Raw genomic sequence first — 21582 nt, 5'->3', positions numbered from 1 at the left:
GGAGTGAGCCCTGTTTCCCAAGTGCTATTCCTGAGGTCCTGGAACCTTTGGCTGGTATGAGAGTGTACTCTTCCTGCCCAAACTGCAATAGCTGGGGCCTAGAAACATTCTGTCAACTTTTTCTTTGAAGAACCAGCGGGAGACCAGGACCGCTATCGAGCTGAAGCATCGAATCAATGATCCGATCCAACTTGGTAGTTTGTTTTGCTGAAGGAGATTGTAATTCAAGAAAACTTATTAAGTTTCTACAAAGAGGGCTTCATTGAGAGCAACGCAGAGCCAAAGCCAATCGACATCTGGACCTTCCTGGGTACAGACACCAGACTTTGTCCATTTAGCTTTTCCACCTTTGTTGACGACCGCACTGTGGCCCTGCTCTTAAGCAACTTGACATTGTTAATCCTCGACTCGGATCAAGTTTGCAAATTATACAACTGACGACTCGTCGATAACCACCTTTTTTCCAGAAACATTTACAAATCCGAAGGTAGCTCATCGACTGGGCCCAATCGGGTCTTCGTATCAGACGCTCTATCGTAGTTGACCATAAACCATACCTTTGTCATCATGGTCTAGCACAATGAGTTGCCTGCAGTTGGCGCTTTGCCCCTTTTGGTGCTATTTCAATTTTAAAACTTAAAAAAAAATCATATCTACAGTTTGCCTCATTGGATTTTTGTCATTTTAGTGTCATTTCGTTCACTAAAATATTCTCTATTTGTATCAATTTGAGAGGGATTTTTATTGTGTTGCATTTTCTTTTTTGGTACTTCTAAAAGCTTTACACACAGTCTTATAAAGACTGTCTCCTCTGTACTACAGCTAATGGTGGTTGAGCTCAGGCTTAAATTACTGAAACCTTTACTGGACCTAACAAGGGTAGTGACATCATTATTTGTGGCAGACTACCAGACACACCAACTAATAATTCACTTTCTCTCACAATTCTGTACATTAAATGCTTAAACAGAATATTAGTTTCTATTGTGTTAGAATAGGGATCATTCTTCCATTTGAGTACTTGAAACCCCAGGTCCTTTTTGATTTCAAAGTATACCCTTGTTAGTTAACACAGCACTAGCACTTCTAAGTGCACTCCTTTCAGAGTGGTACCAGACTGATTACCACATGACTGGCCCTCTCTTTCATAACATCACAATGGAGCACGTAACAAGTGATGGAATGCACCTCAGAGAATAAATCCCAGTATCTTACAATAAAATGTTGCAAGCATTCCGATCACAACTTCAAGTTTTTTAAGTTTACACCAACAAGAGCAAGAGTACCCAGATATGGTCATTCTATTTCCTTTGTGAAAGCCACATTAAGGGTAATCAATCAACCCAAACAGGGCACCTGGGTGAAATGAGGAATTTTAACTTTGGTAACGGATGAGAGTAAAGGAGGTCCTTGTACAGATACACATGCAGACTTTTTTTTAACCCCAGGCCAAACAGCATCTTTTAAGACACAATAGGGCTTGTGGTGAGGTGCTGGGTATCAACACCCAGCCACACCAGAAGAGTACTTATGAAACAAAGTATCAGAGATGTGGAATCCACAGAACATGCATGCCTTAAAACAACAGGTTTGAGGAAGCCAATGTGGCAAGCAAATGCTCCAGAACACAAAAGCAGTAGAAAATAACAAGAATTCGAAGAAGCTAATAGTTGGGGAAAAACTTTACTGGTGAGCAGAGACATTGATTCTGAGCCTCCAGAAAAGGATTATGGCTTTGGAAGTGGTAGTGCTGGGCCAGGATAAGGGTCTGAAAACACTGAGGTTTTTAATTCCCTAAAGACATAGTTTTCTGGTTCTCTACCACACAATGATAAATGTGGCCATCAGTAGTAGACCACCTTCATTTAGGGATCCATCCATCCAGCAGGTGGGCCATAGGCAAACATAAGACCATACTTTGCACCAAGAGATGTCTGGAAAACACTTATTTCAGTTGAACAACCCTCACAAGTTTGGGAGCTAACGAATGTACTCAGGTTCACAAGCTACAGAGGTACATAGGTTGCTGAATAGTTGTGAGAATATTGGAAATCTTATCATTTTTATGTCAGTTTTCATTATACTGATGACAAAGTGGAGTATGTAAGGAAAGCTTGTTAAAAGATTAGGAAATCCAAATGGAAATCTAGCCAGGTTATATACATTAAGACCTACTGCAATGTATCAACTCCATATAAAATCTGGCAATATACCTCTATCACAAAAGTTTGTAAACATTGCAAATTAAATATTTACTTACAGTTTCTCCTCTAAGACGCCATCTTGTCATGTAGATGAATTCCATTGTGTGATCCTTCCCCATGATTTCACCATTACAAAGTACATCCAACTGCAAGATAGGAGCAAAAAGGATTAGGCTGATTAAAATATATTTTTGATTTTAGCTTAATGTAAATAATTTCTGTACACAAAACCACATAGAAGGACCAAAGGTCGCTGCAAAAAAAAAAGGCAGAAAGCATGTTGAAACGCTACCCTGTACTGGTGAATTTCAAAATCCCATAGCCTGAACTCTATATAAAAGACTACACCTTCTAGCTTCCTAAATGCATAAGCTGAACTCCTTCGAAGGTGTGGGGGTCACAGGTACAACCTTTTCATTCTGTTACTTCTAATTACAACTAGTGTGGAAAATTAGGTGGGAGCTTAGGTACACACTGGGCTGTGTATGCAATGTCAACAGGTATGCTATAATTCTCATTCATGTCATTTGTTCCAGACATTCTCCTGCTGCTGATGGGGATAATGAGGATCCTTGAATAACTCTAGAAAATCACCTCCACAAAAGGAAGTGGCAAAGTGGGACAAGCTTTATCCAAATTATTTAGCCATCTTCGTTCTCTACTGATACTATTAGCTGTAATATACAAACCAAAGTATGAAGGGACTGTGTAAAAATTAAAATCACCAACCACCTTGTTCGGTTGTACCATACCTACCACTTTGGCTTTGTCCCTTAAAGATCCTTGGCTTTCTCATTTTTGGTAACAGTTTGCCAAAGACCCTTTCCCTCAGGGACCCCTGAAACTGAAAATCTGGTGCTTTCTAGAGAAACCTTTGGAGGGGCATGAGATTTAGGAGAACCTTCATTGGTTTCCCCAACTCACAGTTGGAAGGGGGAAGCCTCACTCAGCATCTCCCTCCTTTGCACATGCCTTGACAGTGCGCTTCAAAATGGTTTTGGAGGGCAGTAGCTCAAACTAGCATGGTGATCACTAGTATCTCAGTGTAACTTATGTCCAGTGTCGTAGGGAAAAAGGAAATTTTTTGTGTGGTTAAGGTAGAACGACAAATCTCTTTTTGTGTCCAGACGGTGGAGTCTCTCCACCTCTTTGGAGGGATGAGGCGGAGCAAAGAAGGTAGGCAGAGTAATGTTCTGGGCTACATAAAAGGGAGTCACAACCTTTGGAAGGAAGGAGGCATGTGTCTGGAGAACCAGCTTGTCCGAGTAGAAGGTGGTACAAGGAGGGTGCGCAGAGTGCCTGCAGTTCCCCAACACTCCTGCCCAATGTTATGGCCACTAAAAAGGCAGCTTTCATTGACAAGAGCCTAAAAGGGCAATTGTGTAGAGGCTTGATTGGTGCATACATGAGAAGGGTGAGGACTAGGTTGTGATTCCACTAAGGTATGATGAATGACAAAGGAGGAAACATATGCTGCAGGCCTTTAAGAAAGCTAGCCACAACATGTGACTGAAAGAGAGATCGTTGGTCCGGCAATTGCAAAAATGTCGAAATGGGCAAAGAGCAGATCCCTGCTGGGCCAAAGACAATACAAACAATAGAACCATTGATTAAAGTGAAGAAGGGGGTCAATATTGTGGGAAGCACACCATGACACAAATTTGTCCCAAGGGCAGGCGTATACCGACCTGGTGAGGGATGCCTGGCTGCCAGAATAACATTACGGACTTCGGGAGGAAGGTAGGAAGCTATCAACTGTCGCCACTCAATCTCCACAAATGAAGGTGGAGGGTGTGCAGGTTCAGGTGCAGATCCCTCCCCTGTTGCAGTGAAAGAAGATCCACTCGAAAGGGCAGCCTGAATGGAGGACCGATGGTCACGCTCAGCAGCTCAGGATACCAGACTCTCCGTGTCTAATTGGAAGCCACAAGAATTACTTGGCCCGGTCGTTCCTGATCCACTTGAGAACTTAGAGAAGGAGTGGTATTAGAAGAAAGGCATACAGGAGGCCGGAGTTTCACCCGAGCCGAAAAGCGTCTCCATTAAGAGTCACCTTGGAAACTCCGGTGTGCAAAAATTCTAACATTGTGTGTTCTCGACAGTGGCGAACAGATCTCACCAAGGCTCTTCCCACTGCTGAAAGCGACCTTGCATCACCTCCGGATGGAGATTCAATTTGTGATCTGCTAGGCATCTTTGGCTGAGTTAGCCCTCTCTGGCGTTCAGAGAGCCTGTCAGTTGTTGAACCCACCAGGTAAATGCCCTGATGCTCCAGTCATGTCCAGAGATGCAGGGTCTCTTGACAAAGGGTACATGACCCCACCCCGGCCTTCTTGTTGTAATACCACATGGCGGTGGTGTTGTCTGTGAACACCTGCATCAGTCTTCCCTTGATGGAAGGAAGAAAGGTTTTCAATGCCAAGCGAATTACCCGGAGCTCCAACAGGTTGATGTGGAGCTCAGCCTCCGCCGGAGTCCAGAGTCTTTTCATCTTCACCTCTTCCAGATGACCACCCCAGCCCAGGAGTGGCACATCTGACACTACAGTCAGCTATGGTTAAGGAAGGAAGGGGGGTCTGCCACTGACCCAATTGTAGTTTGTTAGCCACCACTGCAGATCTTTTGCAGCTCTCTGTGAGATCTGGGCCATGTCGGAGAGATTCATGATACTGTGCACACTGGGACTTCAGGTCCCACTGCAAAGCCCGCATAAGCCAACAGGCATGAGTAACTAGCAGGATGCAGGAGGCCATGAAGGTATATATAGTACATATAGTCAGTCTCACCGAAATCCAGGATAGAGGCTGAAGAATAAGAATCATAGCCTGAATATCCACAACTTACCACTCAGGAGAGTGGGCCCGAAACTGCAGTGTTAAGGAAGCCTCCCATGAAAGGGAGCGTCTCAGAGGGAGTCAGGTGCGACTCTGGCATGTTGAAAGTGAACCCCAGAGAGTGCAGGAGAGGTGGCGTAGTGTGAAGATGGGAGACGAGTGCCTGGGGCGAGCCCGCCTTCAACAGTCAATCATCGAGGTAGGGAGAACCTGGAACTCCTGATCTCCGCAGATGAGCTGCAACCACAGCCATCACTTTCGTTAACCCTTTCGTGAACACCTGAGGGGCGCTGGTAAGGCCAAAAGGGAGCACGGCAAATTAAAGGTGCTCTTGACCTACCGTGAACCGCAGGTAACGTCTGTGGACAGGCATGACGGTGGATGTGGAAATATGCATCTTTTAAGTCCAAAGCTACCATCCAGTCTCCCAGTTCTAGGCCAGACAGAACTTGTTCAAGCGTGAGCATTTTGAAATTCTTGTTCAAGAAGAGGTTGAGAAGGTGCAGGTCTAGGAAGAGACAAAGTCCTCCATCCTTCTTGGACACCAGAATGTAAAGGAAAAAACAACCACAACCTACTTCTGATGCAGGCAGCGTCTCTATGGCTCCCTTTACCAAGAGAGTCTGCACGTCTTGACTGAGCAAGGAGAGATAGTACTTCATCAGCCGATTGTAAGTGGGTGGCATGCAGGGGTAATCAGAAAGGGTAGGGAATAGCTCCTTTGGATGATCTGGAGGACTCAGCGGTCTGATGTCACTGACTGCCAGAGGGGCAGGTGATCCTGCCTTCCATTGAGTACCCATGATGGTCGGAGGGCAAACTAAAGAGGCTCGGTGGCAGCGGCTGCAGAGAGGGTGCTGGACTGATTCGACAGCTGGCCACCTATTCCACCTTGTCTGTGGGATGCACGCCCTCGCCCACGAAAAGGCTGGGAAGCTTGTTGACCATAGTGGCTGGGGGGGAATAGGCATGGCTGGAGACCCCTTCCACGGCCACGAACGGGGCAGGAGGCAGATAGGAGTTGCCAAGGGGCCATTGGCAAGCCCAAGGGCTTTGACTTTGCTGTTTTCAAGCTCTCCAGTTCTGAATCCGCCTTCGCCCCAAAAAGGCAAAAAGCTATTGAAGTGCATGTCCATGAGGAAAGCCTGGACATCCACTGAAAAGCCAGTTGTTCTCAGCCAAGTGTGGTGTTGCAAAGCCACTGACAATGAAATCACTAAGCCCAGTGAATCAGTTGTGTCCAGCCCACACCTTAGCTTAGCTGCATCTTGCCCGTCAGCAAAAGCCTGGGTGAGTATGGCCCAGGCCTCTTCCGAGACCAAAGGCGACACTTTCGCAGCCGACTCCCATATCATGTGAGAATAACGGCCCAATTTACACGTGGTGTTCACCGACCTCATGCTGGGCTGGAGGAAGAGAACATTCTCTTGCCAAAGTTACCAAGCTTCTTTGATTCCCTATCCGGTGGAGGAGGCGCTGTGTTAATCTTGACGTGGAGGCTTGGATCAACAAGCTCTCCAGGGTACGGTGCTGGGTTAGGAAACTGGGGACCCCAGGAACAGGTCGAATGTGGCAGGCAATTGTCCTATGTACATGAGCCCCTGTGCAGGGCTTGGACCACGCCCCGAGTATGACTTCTGTAAGGGGTTCATTGAAGGGGATTAGGGGCTCAGAAAGCTAGACTCCCGGCTGAAGCACCTTTGTCAAGACGTTGCTCTTGACTGCCACTGTGGGCAACTGAAGGTCCAAGACATCAGCCACCCTATGCACCACCACTACAAAAGAGGCTCCCTCCTCCATAGCCACAGGAGGAGGAGAGACCAGGCCAGTGTCAGGTGAGGTGTCTAGCCCACTGGCCTCCACCAGTTCCTTGTACCAGTTGTCCTGTCCTTCATCTGGTAGATGGTGACCATAAGGGTCCATAGACCCCTCTCATTCATCTCCCTCACCAGGCCTAACAAACAAATAAAGGACATGCTCCGCTCCAGGAAGCATGGACCCAGTTGGTGCCGGAGTCGGCATCAGGCGATGCCCATCTGGTTCCAAGTTGGAGTCAGATATAACGATGGTGGGGGGGGCGCCTAGGGTCTTTGGTGTTTCCGGGGAGTCAGCACTGGAGCAAGTGCAAAGGAAAGTCTCAGTCTCGCCAGCAGCTCCTCTACAGATTCAGCGTGGGATGAATGCAGCCCGACTGCCACTAAGGCCGAACCCACCAGTGTGGTTCCATTAGAGGCCCCTTTCCGTGCCTGTGAAACCCAGAGGCACTCCAGAGGAGCCGGCCTCCCAAATATGAGACGCATGGCCTCCTGGAACTCCTTCAGCTGGGCAGGATTGCTCTGGGAAAAATCGGGGAAATGCGAAGCAGAGCTGGGTTCAGTTTCCGCTGAATTGCACGGCTTGGAGTACCGACGCTCCCGCGTCTAGTCTGAAGAGTTCGAAGGAACCCAGCGAAGTTGATGATCTTTTTGACTTCTTTTGCATGTGGAAGTTACCCGACTTCCTTGCTGATTAAGAGTGTGAGGACGACCATCAGGAAGGGCTCTGCGAATGGTCCCAGGACTTTCCACACGATCGTGACCTTGAGAGAGGCAGAGTCAACCAATGCTGGGTGGTGAGAAACGCTCCCTCAGCGCCCTGGGATGCATGGCGTGCCAGACCTCGCAGGTCTTGGAGTTGTGGTCCTGCTTCAAGCACCATAAACACACCAATTGGGGGTCTGTCACCAACATTTGCCTGCGATAGACCCCACATGGTTTGAAATCAGCTGGCTGCTTGGGTGACATGACTTCACACTAGGAGAAAATTCTCAATAAAGTCCAAAAAAGTAGTGTAAAAAGCCAGTCAAAAAGTGACTATGGGGTAGCTCAGACCGGATAAGCACTATCTGGCGCGTAAATGAAAGAACAGTCATCAACTCGCTGAGGTTCGGCCTATATAGGTACAGAGTATGTCACTTTCGGCATGGATGCAGCCGAGCCGAACACCACCACATACCAGCGTGCAGTGGTACTGCTCACAAATCTTCTGTACCGAGTCTGACACCTGGGGATATTCTAAGGTAAGAAATCTCCGGCTAAAAGTCTCTATTAGATTTTAGTGTATATTGTTATTTGTGTGTTGCTATCACTACATGACTTCAGTTTATACGGTAAACCTATGTGAAAGAATGAATGAAAGAATAATGCAGTTACTGAGCGCTCATAAACCTCAGGAAGAGGTGTACAGACGCTTGTAAGACGACAGTGCTATTGGTGAAAATAGAAAAACTGTTGCATTATTTGTTAAAAAGACAACATTTTAGCTCTTTTCTAAAACTTGCATAATTCAATTAGGTTCAAACAGAACTGGGCAGTGATCAGTCTCCCTGTCTGAAATTATGTATGGTATTTCGGTGTTTTAACAAAGTGTAGAGAATTAGTTTTTAGTTTTCTATAGCATAAACTCTACCAGAAGGTATTGGAGCGCTTTTCATGAGCACCAGTTACATTACATAAGGACACATTCATTTGTGGGGGGGTTTTGGGACGGGGTGGCTAAATGATTTACCCAGAGTCACAGCATGTTGAGCTGATGCAGAGCCTCGAACCTGGTTTCTCAGGTCCAAAGTCAGCAGCTCTGGCCGTTATGCCACATTCTCTCCCTTAGATCACAGCAGACGCAGGGCAGAACTAGGAAAACATAGTACCCACATAGAAGCCTACTTCAGTGCAGTATAGGTGTTTGTGGTAAAGACAGAGGGCTTTAAAGAGGCTTCTTTGTAGATTTGAGCACTTCTTTTTAGTCGAAGGATGGTTCGTGCTGCTGTGTTTTTAACTAATTGCTCTTTATGTGCAAGATATTTAGGTAGGCCAATCAATAAAGAACTGCCGTAGTCTAGCTTAGAAGTCATAAGAGTTTAGACCAGTTTGTTCCTGGAAGATGCCGGATGAAAAGGCAGGAGCTCCCTGATGACTGCTAACAGGTGAAAACAAGAAGTTGCATAATACTGTATGTGTGTGTCAAACCAAGTCTGGAGTCTAATAGGACTTCTAAGTTTATGGCATGCTCAGCTTAGTTCTAGGTAAAGGGCTTAGAGAAATAGGCCACCAGTCCTTGGTCTAAGTGTTGTGGTCACTAAAGATAAGGACTTTCATTTTGTCGCCATTAAGTACTAGAGAGTTGGATTTTATGGTTGATGACGTCCCCAGGGCAGGATGAAAACGGATAGAAAGTGATAATTAAATTGTGAATATACAAAAAGACAAATCTTCATTGAAACTGAGATTAATACCTAGGCACAACCTTACACCACCTGTTGCAAGCTAAACTTTGACTGCTCATTCAAGGAGTCGAGAAGATCTGGGAGGCTAACTTTCTTTTGCAGATTGAGTACCCAGTAGCCTAGGTGGTGAAGAATAATGCCCACTAATCTTTGATGGACCTTGATTGTTCTTGTGAATACAAACATCATGTACAAAGCCTGACACACTGCAAAAATAGGGGACTTATACTTAAGTAAGTATACATTAGTTATCTGTATCTATTGTTCTCCAGTAATGGCATCTTGCATGGACGCATATACCTCATTTATTCCCCTTCATCAGGCTGGCAATCCTCAGTAGGAAATATAAAAATAGCAGTAACAGAATGCAACAAGCTCCAACTCCATGGCTCATTTTTTTCAGAGCACTTTAAAGTGAAATTAAATCGCAGGAAGGAAGGAGGTGGGTCATTTGTGAATCTGAGTAAGAAACCAATGCTAGATAGCTGTAGTTACATATAAGTAACTTTTTTCACCAACAAAGATTTACATGCTTAAACCGATGCTGCCATCCAATACAGGCAAAATAGTGATAGGTTGGAATGATGCTAGCCTTAGTTAAAAGGATTCATAGTACAGCCTGCCCCACTGCCAATTCAGAGCCTGCTTGGTTGGATATTTAGACAGCAGTGCTTGATGTTGTGCAAGATTTCCACATTGTGGTCTTGCAGATTTGTGTAGGTGGAACTCCTTCCAAGAAGGCCATTGTGGCCATTTAGATTAGCTTACAGAGATATGTTTACAGTGACTGAGGATGATACAGGGTATGTTTAAAAAGAATTAGCGCTGACTTTAAGTGATAAGTACCTAGTGAATATAATAATAAAAGCAATAATAATAGTAATAACAGTAACAATTAAAGTCACCTTTAATTGTGTACAGATTTCCCTGCAATGGCTGAAAAAAATGAGCATCACTACATGTTGGTTTAGGTGAATCTCTATGGGTGTTTTTGCTGTGAGCTTTTTTAGTGGAAACTTGTCATGAAACTAGAGATGCGATTGTTGGATGGCACAGGTCTGTATCTCAAGGATTCTTCTCATTTATGTTGCATGTCTTTAGAGAGGAGCAGTTTCGATAAACTCTGCAAATCAGTTCAAACGGAGGCTTCAATAGTGCTGGTATACTAGCGATGAACTTCCATGTAGTGGCACGACTTGCCATGATGGAATATTTTTATCAGAACCATCATGAGTTCCTTCATCCCTCTGTACGAAAACAAAGATTGTGTATAGTGCAGTGTCCTGTAGTGTAAAATCTCGACGAGGGTGCCTCCATCTAAACCTTTTGAACATGCCCAATCTGGCTATACATTTTCATTCTGGACAGAAATGTGTAGGGCAGATTACATCAGTTAAATAAATGATCCAACATCTCATACACTGCTGAAAAGACTTTTCATGGGAAAATGTTGAGCTTGTTGGTAACTGTTATATTTCGTCAATTTCTTTTTTTTGTTGTTTTGCTTATGATCAGCTATAGGTGTTTCACACGCAAATATGGTAAATTTTACTGTGAAATAATCTACTGAAGTGAATTAACAACATCATTTACTGAAGTTCTTACAACACATAATTTCCGTAAAATAGAACTGTCTCTGTGAGGCAACTGCCAGTACAATGCAGCATGGTTAAGTAAGCTCTTGGAGTCTTTAAGGCGCAGGGTATATTTTTCTCAGTTTTCAATGTAGGCCTCTCAGGCTGCATGTTTATGCTCATGTTTTGCGTTTTCAACTCCTTTCTCAACTAAGATTCTGCAATGCAAACTTCAAATATCCTGTTTTTCAAACCTATGGACCATACTCAGGAAGGAAATGCTACTTACCCAGTATGCATCTGTTATTGGCATATAGAGCTGTAGCGTCATATGCTGTTTATAGATCGCCAGCTAGTGTTGGGTGTGGATGTTTGCACTTTGTTTTTCTTCGAAGAAGTCTTTCCGGTCACGAGGTAGGTGACTCCTCCTTTCGGTGATAATGCGCATGGGCATCGACTCCATTGTTAGATTGTTTTCCCGCAGAGGGTTATAATAGAGTTAGTAAGAGTAGTAAAAGGAGATGTCCATGAATGCATGTATCTAAGTAAGATGTTACTGCAACAGGTATAGGTACCCGGAGAGGCAGGTGGGCGCATATGACTCTACGGCTCTATATGCCAAGAACAGATGCATACTGGATAAGTAGCATATTCCGTTCGAGGCATACGAGCTGTAGATCATATGCTGTGCATAGGCTACATATCTCCCAAAGCGGTGGCTAACCTGTATCTGCTGCAGTGGTATAAAAAAGCGTACATAAAACTGCCTGGCCCACTGTAGCTTGTTGTCTTGCTAACACATCTACACAATAGTGTTTGGTAAATGTGTGAGGTGTATACCATGTTGCAGCTTTGCATATGTCATCTTTGGGTATATTTCCTAAGAATGCCATAGAAGCCCCCAGTTTGCATGTAGAGTGTGCTCTAGGGGGAACTGTTAACGTTTGTTTTGCTTTTGCATAGCATATTTGAATGCACTTGACTATCCACCTTGCAATACCTAATTTTGATATCGGATTGCCTTTGTGTGGTAGAGCAAAAGCGACAAAAAGTTAATTTGTGTTACGGAAAGTTTTTGTCCTTTCTAAATAATAAAGCAATGCTCTCTTCACATCTAATGTGTGTAGGGCACGTTCTGCCACTCAATCTGGTTGAGGGAAGAACTCAGGTAACTCAACAGATTGATTGATATGGAAAGCAGAAATTACTTTAGGAAGGAATTTAGGATTGGTATGAAGAACCACTTTATTTTGGTGCATCTGCAAAAAGGGTTCTTCTATGGTTAATGCCTGAAGCTCACCCACTCTTCAGAGTGATGTGATAGCAACAAGGAAAGCAACTTTCCATGTGAAAAATTGCAGTTCACATTTGTGCAATGACTCAAAGGGTGGACCCATTAGTCTGGTGAGAACAGTGTTGAGATTCCACACTGGAGCAGGTGGACGTCTCGGGGGAATGACTCTTTCGAGTCCCTCCATGAAGGCTTTGATAACAGGCACTCTAAAAAGAGATAGATGTTGTCTATTCTGGAGGTATGCAGCTATTGCAGCCAGATGTAGGTGTATGGATGTGTACGCTAAATTGGAAAATTGTAGATGTAACAAATAGCATATAATGTTTTGTACAGAAGCATCAAGTGGGTTGATTTGGTTGTTATTACAGTATATCACAAACCGCTTCCACTTTGCTGCATAGCATGCTCTTGTGGTAGGACATTTAGCCTCTTTGATAATGTTCATGCAGTCTGGCGGTAGATTAAGATAGCCAAACTCTAAGACTTCAGGAGCCAGATCGCCAGATTGAGTTGACTGGGATCTGGCTATCTTATGTCTCCATGGCTCTGTGTGAGATTAGATGTAAGATGTTGTTTTTGGTGAGGAACTACTGAGGGTTCCAATAGGGTTGTGAACCAAGTGCCCATGTGGGAGCAACTAGGATTAGTGTCAGGGAGGCTTGTTTGAGTTTCCGAACCACTGATGGAATGAGTGGGAGAGGCGAAAAAGCATAAGCAAGTATCCCTGACCAATTCATCCACAGTGCATTGCCTTTGGACAATGGGCGTGGACGCGAAGTTTGAGCATTTTGAGTTTAGATGTGTGGCAAACAGGTCTGTGTGTGGGAAGCCCCACATTTGGAAGAATGGGAGGAGAACTTGAGGGTGTATTTCCCATTTGTGGATTTGCTGTGTCTGAAGACTGAGCACATCAGCCATCTGATTGTGTACTCCTGGGAGGTGTTCTGCTAGGAGATATATTTTGTGATGTATGGCCCATTTCCAGATGGTCTGTGCTAGCTGTGATAGCTGGAGAGAGTGTGTCCCTCCCTGTTTCCATATGAAGTACATCGCTGTCATGTTGTCTGTACGAATTAGGACAGTCTTGCATACTAGCTGAACTTGAAATGCTTTCAGCGCTAGGAAAATCGCTAGCAGCACTAGATGATTTATATGAAGCTGTTTCTGCTGGAAGCCCCAAGTGCCCTGAATTGTGAGGGTTTGGAGATGCGCTCCCCAACCTGTCAGTGCTGCGTCTGCTGTCAGTACTATTTGTGGAACCGGGTTGCTGAAGGGCCGCCCTTTTAAAAGGTGTTGTGTATTCCACAACTGCAGCGAGCGATGGGTGCGGCCATCTACCAACACTAGATCTGATAACTGACCGTGAGCTTGGTTCCACTGACGTGCTAAGCGTTCCTGTAGGGGACGCATTTGAAGTCTTACGTAAGGGACTATAAAAATGGAAGACACCATTATTCTCAGTTCTCAGTAGCTGCATGAACACTCGCGCTAGTAAGGAGTGTTCTAGCTGAAACTGAGACATCAGGGTTTGTATATTCCTGACTCTGGCTGGAGTTGGATATGGTAGAGCATTTTGTTTGTCTATAGTAGCTCCTAGATATGCTTGAGACGTGGATAGTTGGAGATGTGATTTGGACAGATTTACTGTTAATCCTAGCTCGTGGAGCAAATGCACAGTTTTTTGTGTGTGGCGTAGACAGCTGTTGTGCGAGCTGCCCTTTATGAGCCAGTTGTTGAAGTATGGGAAGACGTGAATATGTTGTCTTCTTAGATGGGCTGCAGCTACTGCCAAGCATTTTGTGAAAACCCTGGGTGCGGTTGTCACTCCGAATGGAAGGACTTTGAATTGGTAGTGCTGACCTGCTACCACAAATTGAATATGCTACTTACCAGTATGCATCTGTTCTTGGCATGTAGGGCTGCTGACATTCATATCTGTGCATAGATCGCCGCCTAGTGTTGGGTCCGGATGATTGCACATTGTTGTCCTGGAAGAGTCTTCGAAGTATCACGAGATAGGTGGCTCCTCCCCTGGACTACAGTGCGCATGGGCATCCTCTCCATCCTCAGATTGTTTTTCGCCATTGTGGCAGTGATGGAGTAGATACCGTAAGTGATGACCATGCTATACAGTAATTCTGAGTGCTGCAGCCGCTACAGGCGCCGGGGAGGAGGGTGGGCGATATGAATGTCAGCAGCCCTACATGCCAAGAACAGATGCATACTGGTAAGTAGCATATTCAGTTCGAGGCATGTGGGCTGCTGAATTCATATCTGTGCATAGATTATATAGCAGTCCCTCTATTAGCGGCGGCTGCCCGTGCCAGCTGCAGCAGTCTGAAAAAGGGTCTTGAGAACAGCCTGACCTACAGCTGCCTGCTGTTTTGAATGTACATCTACACAGTAGTGTTTTGTAAATGTATGTATAGTGGACCATGTGGCTGCTCTACATATTTCCTCTAAAGGAATATTCCCTAGGAAAGCCATGGACGCCCCTAACTTTCGTGTTGAGTGGGCTCTGGGAGGAATCGTTAATGTGCGTTTAGCTTTTTCATAGCAAATTTGAATACATTTAACGATCCATCTGGCTATCCCTGCTTTGGACATGGCGTTGCCCTTGTGTTGTGGAGAAAAGGCAACAAACAGTTGTTTTGTTTTCCTAAAATCCTTTGTTCTGTCTATATAGTACATGAGGGCCCTCTTTACATCTAGTGTATGGAGCATTCTCTCCGCGACATTTTCTGGATTTGGAAAGAAAACAGGCAGTTCAATAGTTTGATTCATGTGGAACTGCGATATCACTTTAGGCATGAAAGTGGGGTTAGTACGTAGTACAACTCTGTTTGCGTGAACCTGTATGAATGGCTCTTGAATGGTTAGTGCCTGGAGTTCACTAACTCTTCTCAACGAAGTGATTGCCACTAAGAAGGCTACTTTCCAGGTGAGGAATTGAATCTCACATGAATGTAGAGTTTCAAAAGGTGGGCCCATTAATCTGGTGAGAACCACATTCAGGTTCCACACCGGTGCCGGTGGGTGAGTTGGAGGAATCACTCTTTTGAGTCCCTCTAAGAAGGCTTTGATGGCAGGCACCTTGAATAAAGAGAGGTGCTGCCTGTTCTGAAGATAGGCCGCTATTGCGGTTAGATGTATACGGATGGAGTTGTATGCCAGATTGCATCGGTATAAGTGTAACAGGTAACAGATGATGTTCTGAATGGATGCATCCAGCGGATTAATGTCATTGTTTTTACAGTAAATGACAAACCTTTTCCATTTAGCCGCATAGCAAGCTCTGGTCGTGGGTCTCCTGGCCTCCTTGATGATATTCATACATTCTGGAGGGAGGTTCAGGTAGCCAAACTCTAAGACTTCAGGAGCCAGATCGCCAGGTTCAGCTGTTGCGGATCTGGGTGCTGAATGTCGCCATGGTTCTGTGTTAAAAGTTTGGGTGTTAGCCGCAGTCTTTGAGGCGGCACCACGGACCGTTCTAGTAACGCGGTGTACCATGGCTGGCGTGCCCACATTGGAGCAACCAGGATGAGTGTCATTGGGCGTTGCCGTAGTTTGCGTGCCACTAGCGGTATTAATGGCGCTGGGGGAAAAGCGTACGCAAATCTGCCTGACCAGTTCATCCATATCGCATTGCCCTGCGACTGTGGATGCGGAAACCTGGCGGCAAAGCTTTGGCATTTTGCGTTTTCCCTTGTGGCGAATAGGTCTATCTCTGGATGACCCCACTGCTGGAAGTACGGTTGGAGTACTGATGGATGTAGCTCCCACTCGTGCATTTGGTGGCTGTGTCTGCTGAGCAGATCCGCCATCTGGTTGTCCATGCCCGGGAGGTGTTCCGCCATGAGGAACATGTTCCTCTGAATGGCCCACTTCCACATGCTCTGAGCCAGATGAGACAACTGTGGAGAGTGTGTTCCTCCCTGCTTCTGTATGTAGTACATGGCAGTCATGTTGTCCGTCCGGATCAACACGACTTTGTTGCACAAGTGTACTTTGAATGCTTTCATTGCCAGGAAGATAGCCATCAGTTCCAGAAGGTTGATGTGCATCTTCTGTTGCTGTGTCGTCCATAGTCCCTGCACTGTGTAATTGAGTACATGAGCTCCCCATCCCTGGAGAGACGCGTCCGCTGTCAGTATTATTTGTGGAACAGGCTCTTGGAATGGTCGGCCCTTGCAAAGGTTTTGTGGATTCCACCAATGCAGAGAGTTGTATGCCCGACCGCTCACCAACACTAGGTCTTTCAACTGTCCTTGAGTCTGATTCCATTGACGTGCCAAGCACTCCTGAAGCGGGCGCATATGTAGTCTCCCGTGCGGGACTATGAAGATGCAGGAGGCCATCATGCCTATCAACTGCATGAACACTCGCGCTGGAAGGGAGTGTTGTGGCCTGAACTTTTTATCAGTAGTTGCATGCTGTTGATTCTCGCTAAATTCGGCTGAGCTTTGGCAGCCAGAGTGTCTATAGTCGCGCCCAGGTACTGCCGTACGTTGGCGGGTTGGAGGTGTGACTTTGGATAATTCAGTGAGAATCCCAGACTGTGAAGAAGGTGAATGGTGTGGGATATGTGGCTGGCACACTGCTGGGCTGACTTTGCCTGAACAAGCCAGTTGTCCAGGTAAGGGAAGACGTGAATGTGCTGTCTCCTTAAGTGTGCGGCCACTGTCGCTAGGCACTTGGTAAAGACTCTGGGCGCTGTTGTTACTCCGAAAGGGAGTACTTTGAACTGATAATGCTGATCCTGAAGAGTGAACCTGAGATATTTTTTGTGTGATGGGTGTATGGGTATGTGGAAATACGCATTCCTTTAAATCTAGTGTTGCTAGGAAGTCTCCCTGACTGAGTAACGGCAGAACCTGCTGGAGGATGAGCATATGGAAATGCTCTGACAGAATGTATTGGTTGAGAGGGCGGAGGTCTAGTATAGGTCGTAGAGACCCGTCCTTTTTTGGGATTAAGAAGTACAGAGAGTACACCCCTGACCCCCGCTGTTCCATAGGCACGAGCTCTATGGCTCCTTTTTGCAGCATACTTAGTACTTCTTGCCGCAATAATGTCAAGTGCTCTGCGGATATAGGACGGTGTCTTGGTAGTATGTTGGGTGGATTGGATGTTAATTCCAGACAATAACCGTACTGGACAATTTCTCTGACCCACCTGTCTGTGGTGATGGATCTCCAGACTGGCAGGAACTGTTGGAGTCTCCCCCCGACCGGTGTTATGTGGTCGGGGGGCAGTGACAAGACGTCACTGTTTGTTATTGGCGGAGGACCTGGTGTTGTTGTGTCCTCGTCCTCTGCCTTTGGTGCTGGATCCACGATATCCACCCCTATTGTTCTTATTATAGGTACTCTGGGTACCTCCTTTACTGTACTGCTGCTGGGACCCCTGACCTATAGCTGCTCCTCTATTCCCGGGGCGACGAAAGGAGCCACTCCGAAACTGCTGCGACTGTAGAGCCCCCATAGATTTCGCAGTTTCAGTGTCCTTTTTAATCTTTTCCAGTGTGGTGTCAACCTCGGGGCCAAATAAAAAGTCTGGGTTGACTGGTTGATTCAGGATATTATTTTGAATCTCAGGTTTGCAGCCTGATATTCTCAGCCATGCGTGCCTCCGTAACGTCACACTAGTGTTGATTGCCCTTGCAGCAGTGTCAGCTGCATCCAGTGCGCATTTGATGGATGCATTTGTAATGAGTTGTCCCTCTCTGATGAGGAGCTCCGCTCCATCTTTGTAGTCATCTGGTAGGTGTTCTAGCAGTGTTTCTAGTGTATCGTAGTGTGACCTGTCGTATCGGGCCAGGAGTGCCTGAGTGTTGGCAATGCGCCAGATGTTTGCTGCTTGTGCTGCTATCCTTTTGCCTGATGTTTCTAGCACTTTGGACTCCTTGTCTGGAGGAGGAGCATCACCTGTAGTCTGCGAGTTAGCTCTCTTGCGAGCATTAGAAACTACCATGGAGTCCAACGGCATTTGACCCTTAATGTACGTTGGGTCTCTGGGTGCTGGTTTGTATTTCTTCTCTATTCTCGGGTTCAATACCCGTGCCCTGGTCGTTTCCTTAAAGATGTCTTTAGCATGTTTAAGAACCCCTTTCAACATTGGTAGAGTCTTGACCGTTCTTTCTGATGTGGAGAACGTGTCCACCAAGAAATCCTCCTCCACAGAGTCAGAATGGAGTTCCACTCCGTGATTGGCAGCTGCCCTTTCAATGAGGGTGTTAAAAGCAGCAGTATCTTCAGTGGGAGATGGTTTGATATTATAAAGATGAGTGTCAGGAGCATCTTGTGGGTCACCTTGGTCAGTAGGGTCTCCCCATGCTTGATCTTGGTCTTGCTGTTGGTCATCAGGGTCATTATCCACAGGATAAGTGGTATCATCCCCAATATAGCCCTCTCCTGCATCCTGTTCCGAGTGTGTAGGAGAAAAGGATGGTGGTTCCTAATGATAGGTGTGGAATGTTTCTACAAGCACTGGCGTCGAACCTGATGCCAGTTTCCTTTTTAGTGGAATCTTGTATGAGTCCAAAGCCTTCTCTGGAGCAATTCTCCGCTTGCGGAACAACAGCCTACCAGTGTCGGCGTCGATAAACTGGTCCTGCGAGTCCTCGACATCGGTTCTTTCCGTGGACACTGGTCGTGGTTGTTCGACACTCCTCCTAAGTTCGAACATCTTCGGTGCCCCTGGTGGCGGCAATCCAAACTTGATCGGTGCCGGCGCCGAGTGAGCTTTAGCGACCCTGTGTGGTTCGGGACCCGTTCTTGGTTCGAGGGTTGCCCGTTCCCTGATGCGCTTTAGGGACTCCGACACCTGTTGCAACGTGAATGCAGACGGTGCTTTGGAACCGATAGGCTCTTTGGAGACAGGCCTCGACGCGGTCTCCGGTTTCTTCCCAGCCTTCGGGTTTTCGATCCGAAGTTTGGGATCGACGCCCTGTTGATCCGATAGTTTGGCAGTCGCCGCACTCTTCGGTGTTGACGTAGTCGGATCGACCACCGTGACCTTTGTGGTCGGTGCTCCAACCTTCGGTGCCATAGGTCGTTGCGTCTTCTCGGGACCGAGGGCCTTCTTCTGTGACTCGGTGCCGAAGCCCTTTTTTTGTTTTTCGGTACCGAAGTCCTTCTTTCTTTGGTCGGCTCCGATGTCCCTTTTCTGTGTCGACGGATTGGAGGGCTTCGATGCCTTCGATCCGACCTGAACCAGTTGCACTTTCGGTTTCGATTTGACCGGTGCAGGGTTTGGTTTCGCTTTCACTGAATCGAATCCAGTCTTTTTTGATATTGTTGGCTCTTTTGAAATGTTCGAAGCCGGGCCTTCAGGCGGGGCTGTAGAACGATCCGACTGATCTTGGGTAAGGCCCGCAGGTGATCCCTCGACCTGAGCCTTATCAAGACTGTCTCCTTCGGCCTCCGCCTCTACGGATTGGCCTAGCTCCTCGCCCGAGCTATCTTCCTCGGCCTTCAGGCGGGGCTGTAGAACGATCCGACTGATCTTGGGTAAGGCCCGCAGGTGATCCCTCGACCTAAGCCTTATCAAGACTGTCTCCTTCGGCCTCCGCCTCTACGGATTGGCCTAGCTCCTCGCCCGAGCTATCTTCCTCGGCCCCAAGGGCCTCACCGTCGTCTCCTACCTCGTCGACGACGTCTTCGTTCTCGAAGATCACCTCATCATCGTCGTCAGATTGGGATTCATGCTCCGAAGCATGGCTCGAGTCTATCTCTTCGACGCTCTCGACTTCTTCATCCTCGGTGCCGAATATATTAAACGGGTCAGGCGCCGATTGTTTGGCCTCCAATCTAGCCGCCCGTCGATTCCGAAGTGTCTTCTTTGACCGGAACCGGGTGCAGGCCATACACCTTGACTCATCATGATCCGGTGATAAACATTTGTTACACACCGGATGGACATCGATGTGTGGATATTTCGCATGAAAGAAAGGACATCTCTTGAAGGGAGTCCTCGATTCCATCCTCGAACGTCGATCGATGTTCGGACCGAAACTAGGTCCGAGCAGTGTGAATAAATCCGAGAACAAGTATAATAGTTTGTCGATACCGAACGCAAACAATACCGACGATACCTAAAGGCTTTTGGCCTTAAATAAAGTTTTCCTAACTTGGGCGAAGAAAAGCACATCCGAACCCAATGGCGGAAAAAAACAATCTGAGGATGGAGAGGATGCCCATGCGCACTGTAGTCCAGGGGAGGAGCCACCTATCTCGTGATACTTCGAAGACTCTTCCAGGACAACAATGTGCAATCATCCGGACCCAACACTAGGCGGCGATCTATGCACAGATATGAATTCAGCAGCCCACATGCCTCGAACCTGAGGTATATGCGGTGTGCAGGGTGTATTGGAATATGAAATTAAGAGTCCTTTAAATCCAGAGTGGAGAGAAAGTCACCTTGCTGAAGAAGGGGGCACACTTGTTGGAGTGTTAGAATAGGAAAATGGTCCGATTGAATGTATAGATTTAGTTCTGAGAGATCTAATATAGGCCTGAGAGAGCCTTCCTTTTTGGGAATAAGAAAGTAGAGGGCGTACACCCCTGCTCCCTGGTGTGGTAGAGGGACTGGTTCTATTGCACCTTTCTGCAACAGAGAGAGAACTTCTTGCTGTAGAAGGGTGAGATGTTCTTGTGACATGAGGTGTGACCTTGGAGGAATGTTCGGTGGAGTGCTTGTAAGCTCCAGGCAATAACCAGATTGGATCATTTGTAGAACCCATTTGTCTGGTGTAATCGTATTCCAAATGAGTAGAAATTTAGAAAGACGTCCCCCGTCAGGAGTGAAATGGTGGGGGGGTATGGAAAGCAAGTCACTGTTTGGTGTTAGCAGGGGAAGTGTGTGTTAAGTTACCTCTGCCTCTTCCCTTGCCGTTGTTTCCTCTATATCCACCTCTAAAATAACCTCTTGAAGAGGGCGACTGATTGTTGCCCTTGTAAGAGGAGGAAGGATTGTCTGTAGACATATTTTTGGAGCCACCCTGTAAAATGAGCAACAAAAGTTTCCTCTGTTGGAAGGTGATTGTAAGGCCCCCATGGACTTAGCAACTTCAGTATCCTTTTTCATCTTTTCTAAGGATGTATCGACAGCTAGAACAAAGAGGTATTCTTTGTCACAGGGTTGATTAAGAATAGAGGCTTGCACCTCAGGCTTGAATCCTGAAATTCTTAACCAAGCATGTCTACGTAGCAGTACACTAGTGTTTACTGCCAAAGCTGCTGTGTCAGCCTGATCTAGAGCACACCTGATAGAGGTATGACGCTCCCTCCTCTGTAGCCACGGTAGGAGGAGACAACATGCCAAGGTCGGGTGAGGAGTCAAGACCACTGGCATACCCCAGTTCCTCTCTCCAGTCCTGTACAGACCCTAGCTGGTCAGTTAAAGGGTCGCC

At 46.5% G+C, this 21582-nt stretch overlaps 1 protein-coding gene across 1 annotated transcript in view; it reads right to left on the bottom strand.

Annotated features, from left to right (window-relative positions):
• Positions 1-21582, bottom strand: part of PCGF5 (polycomb group ring finger 5) — a 120918-nt gene that overhangs the window by 39761 nt on the left and 59575 nt on the right. Inside the window, exon 10 of the mRNA XM_085621448.1 lies at positions 2261-2350. Coding sequence (XP_085477574.1) covers positions 2261-2350 — 90 coding nt within the window. The remainder of the gene's footprint in view (positions 1-2260; positions 2351-21582) is intronic.

The sequence above is a fragment of the Triturus cristatus genome, chromosome 1_2 (genome assembly GCF_964204655.1).
Source record: "Triturus cristatus chromosome 1_2, aTriCri1.1, whole genome shotgun sequence".
NCBI classification, from domain to species: domain Eukaryota; kingdom Metazoa; phylum Chordata; class Amphibia; order Caudata; family Salamandridae; genus Triturus; species Triturus cristatus.
The sequence above is the reverse complement of the archived record's forward strand: the minus strand, read 5'-3'. Positions and strand labels throughout refer to the sequence as shown.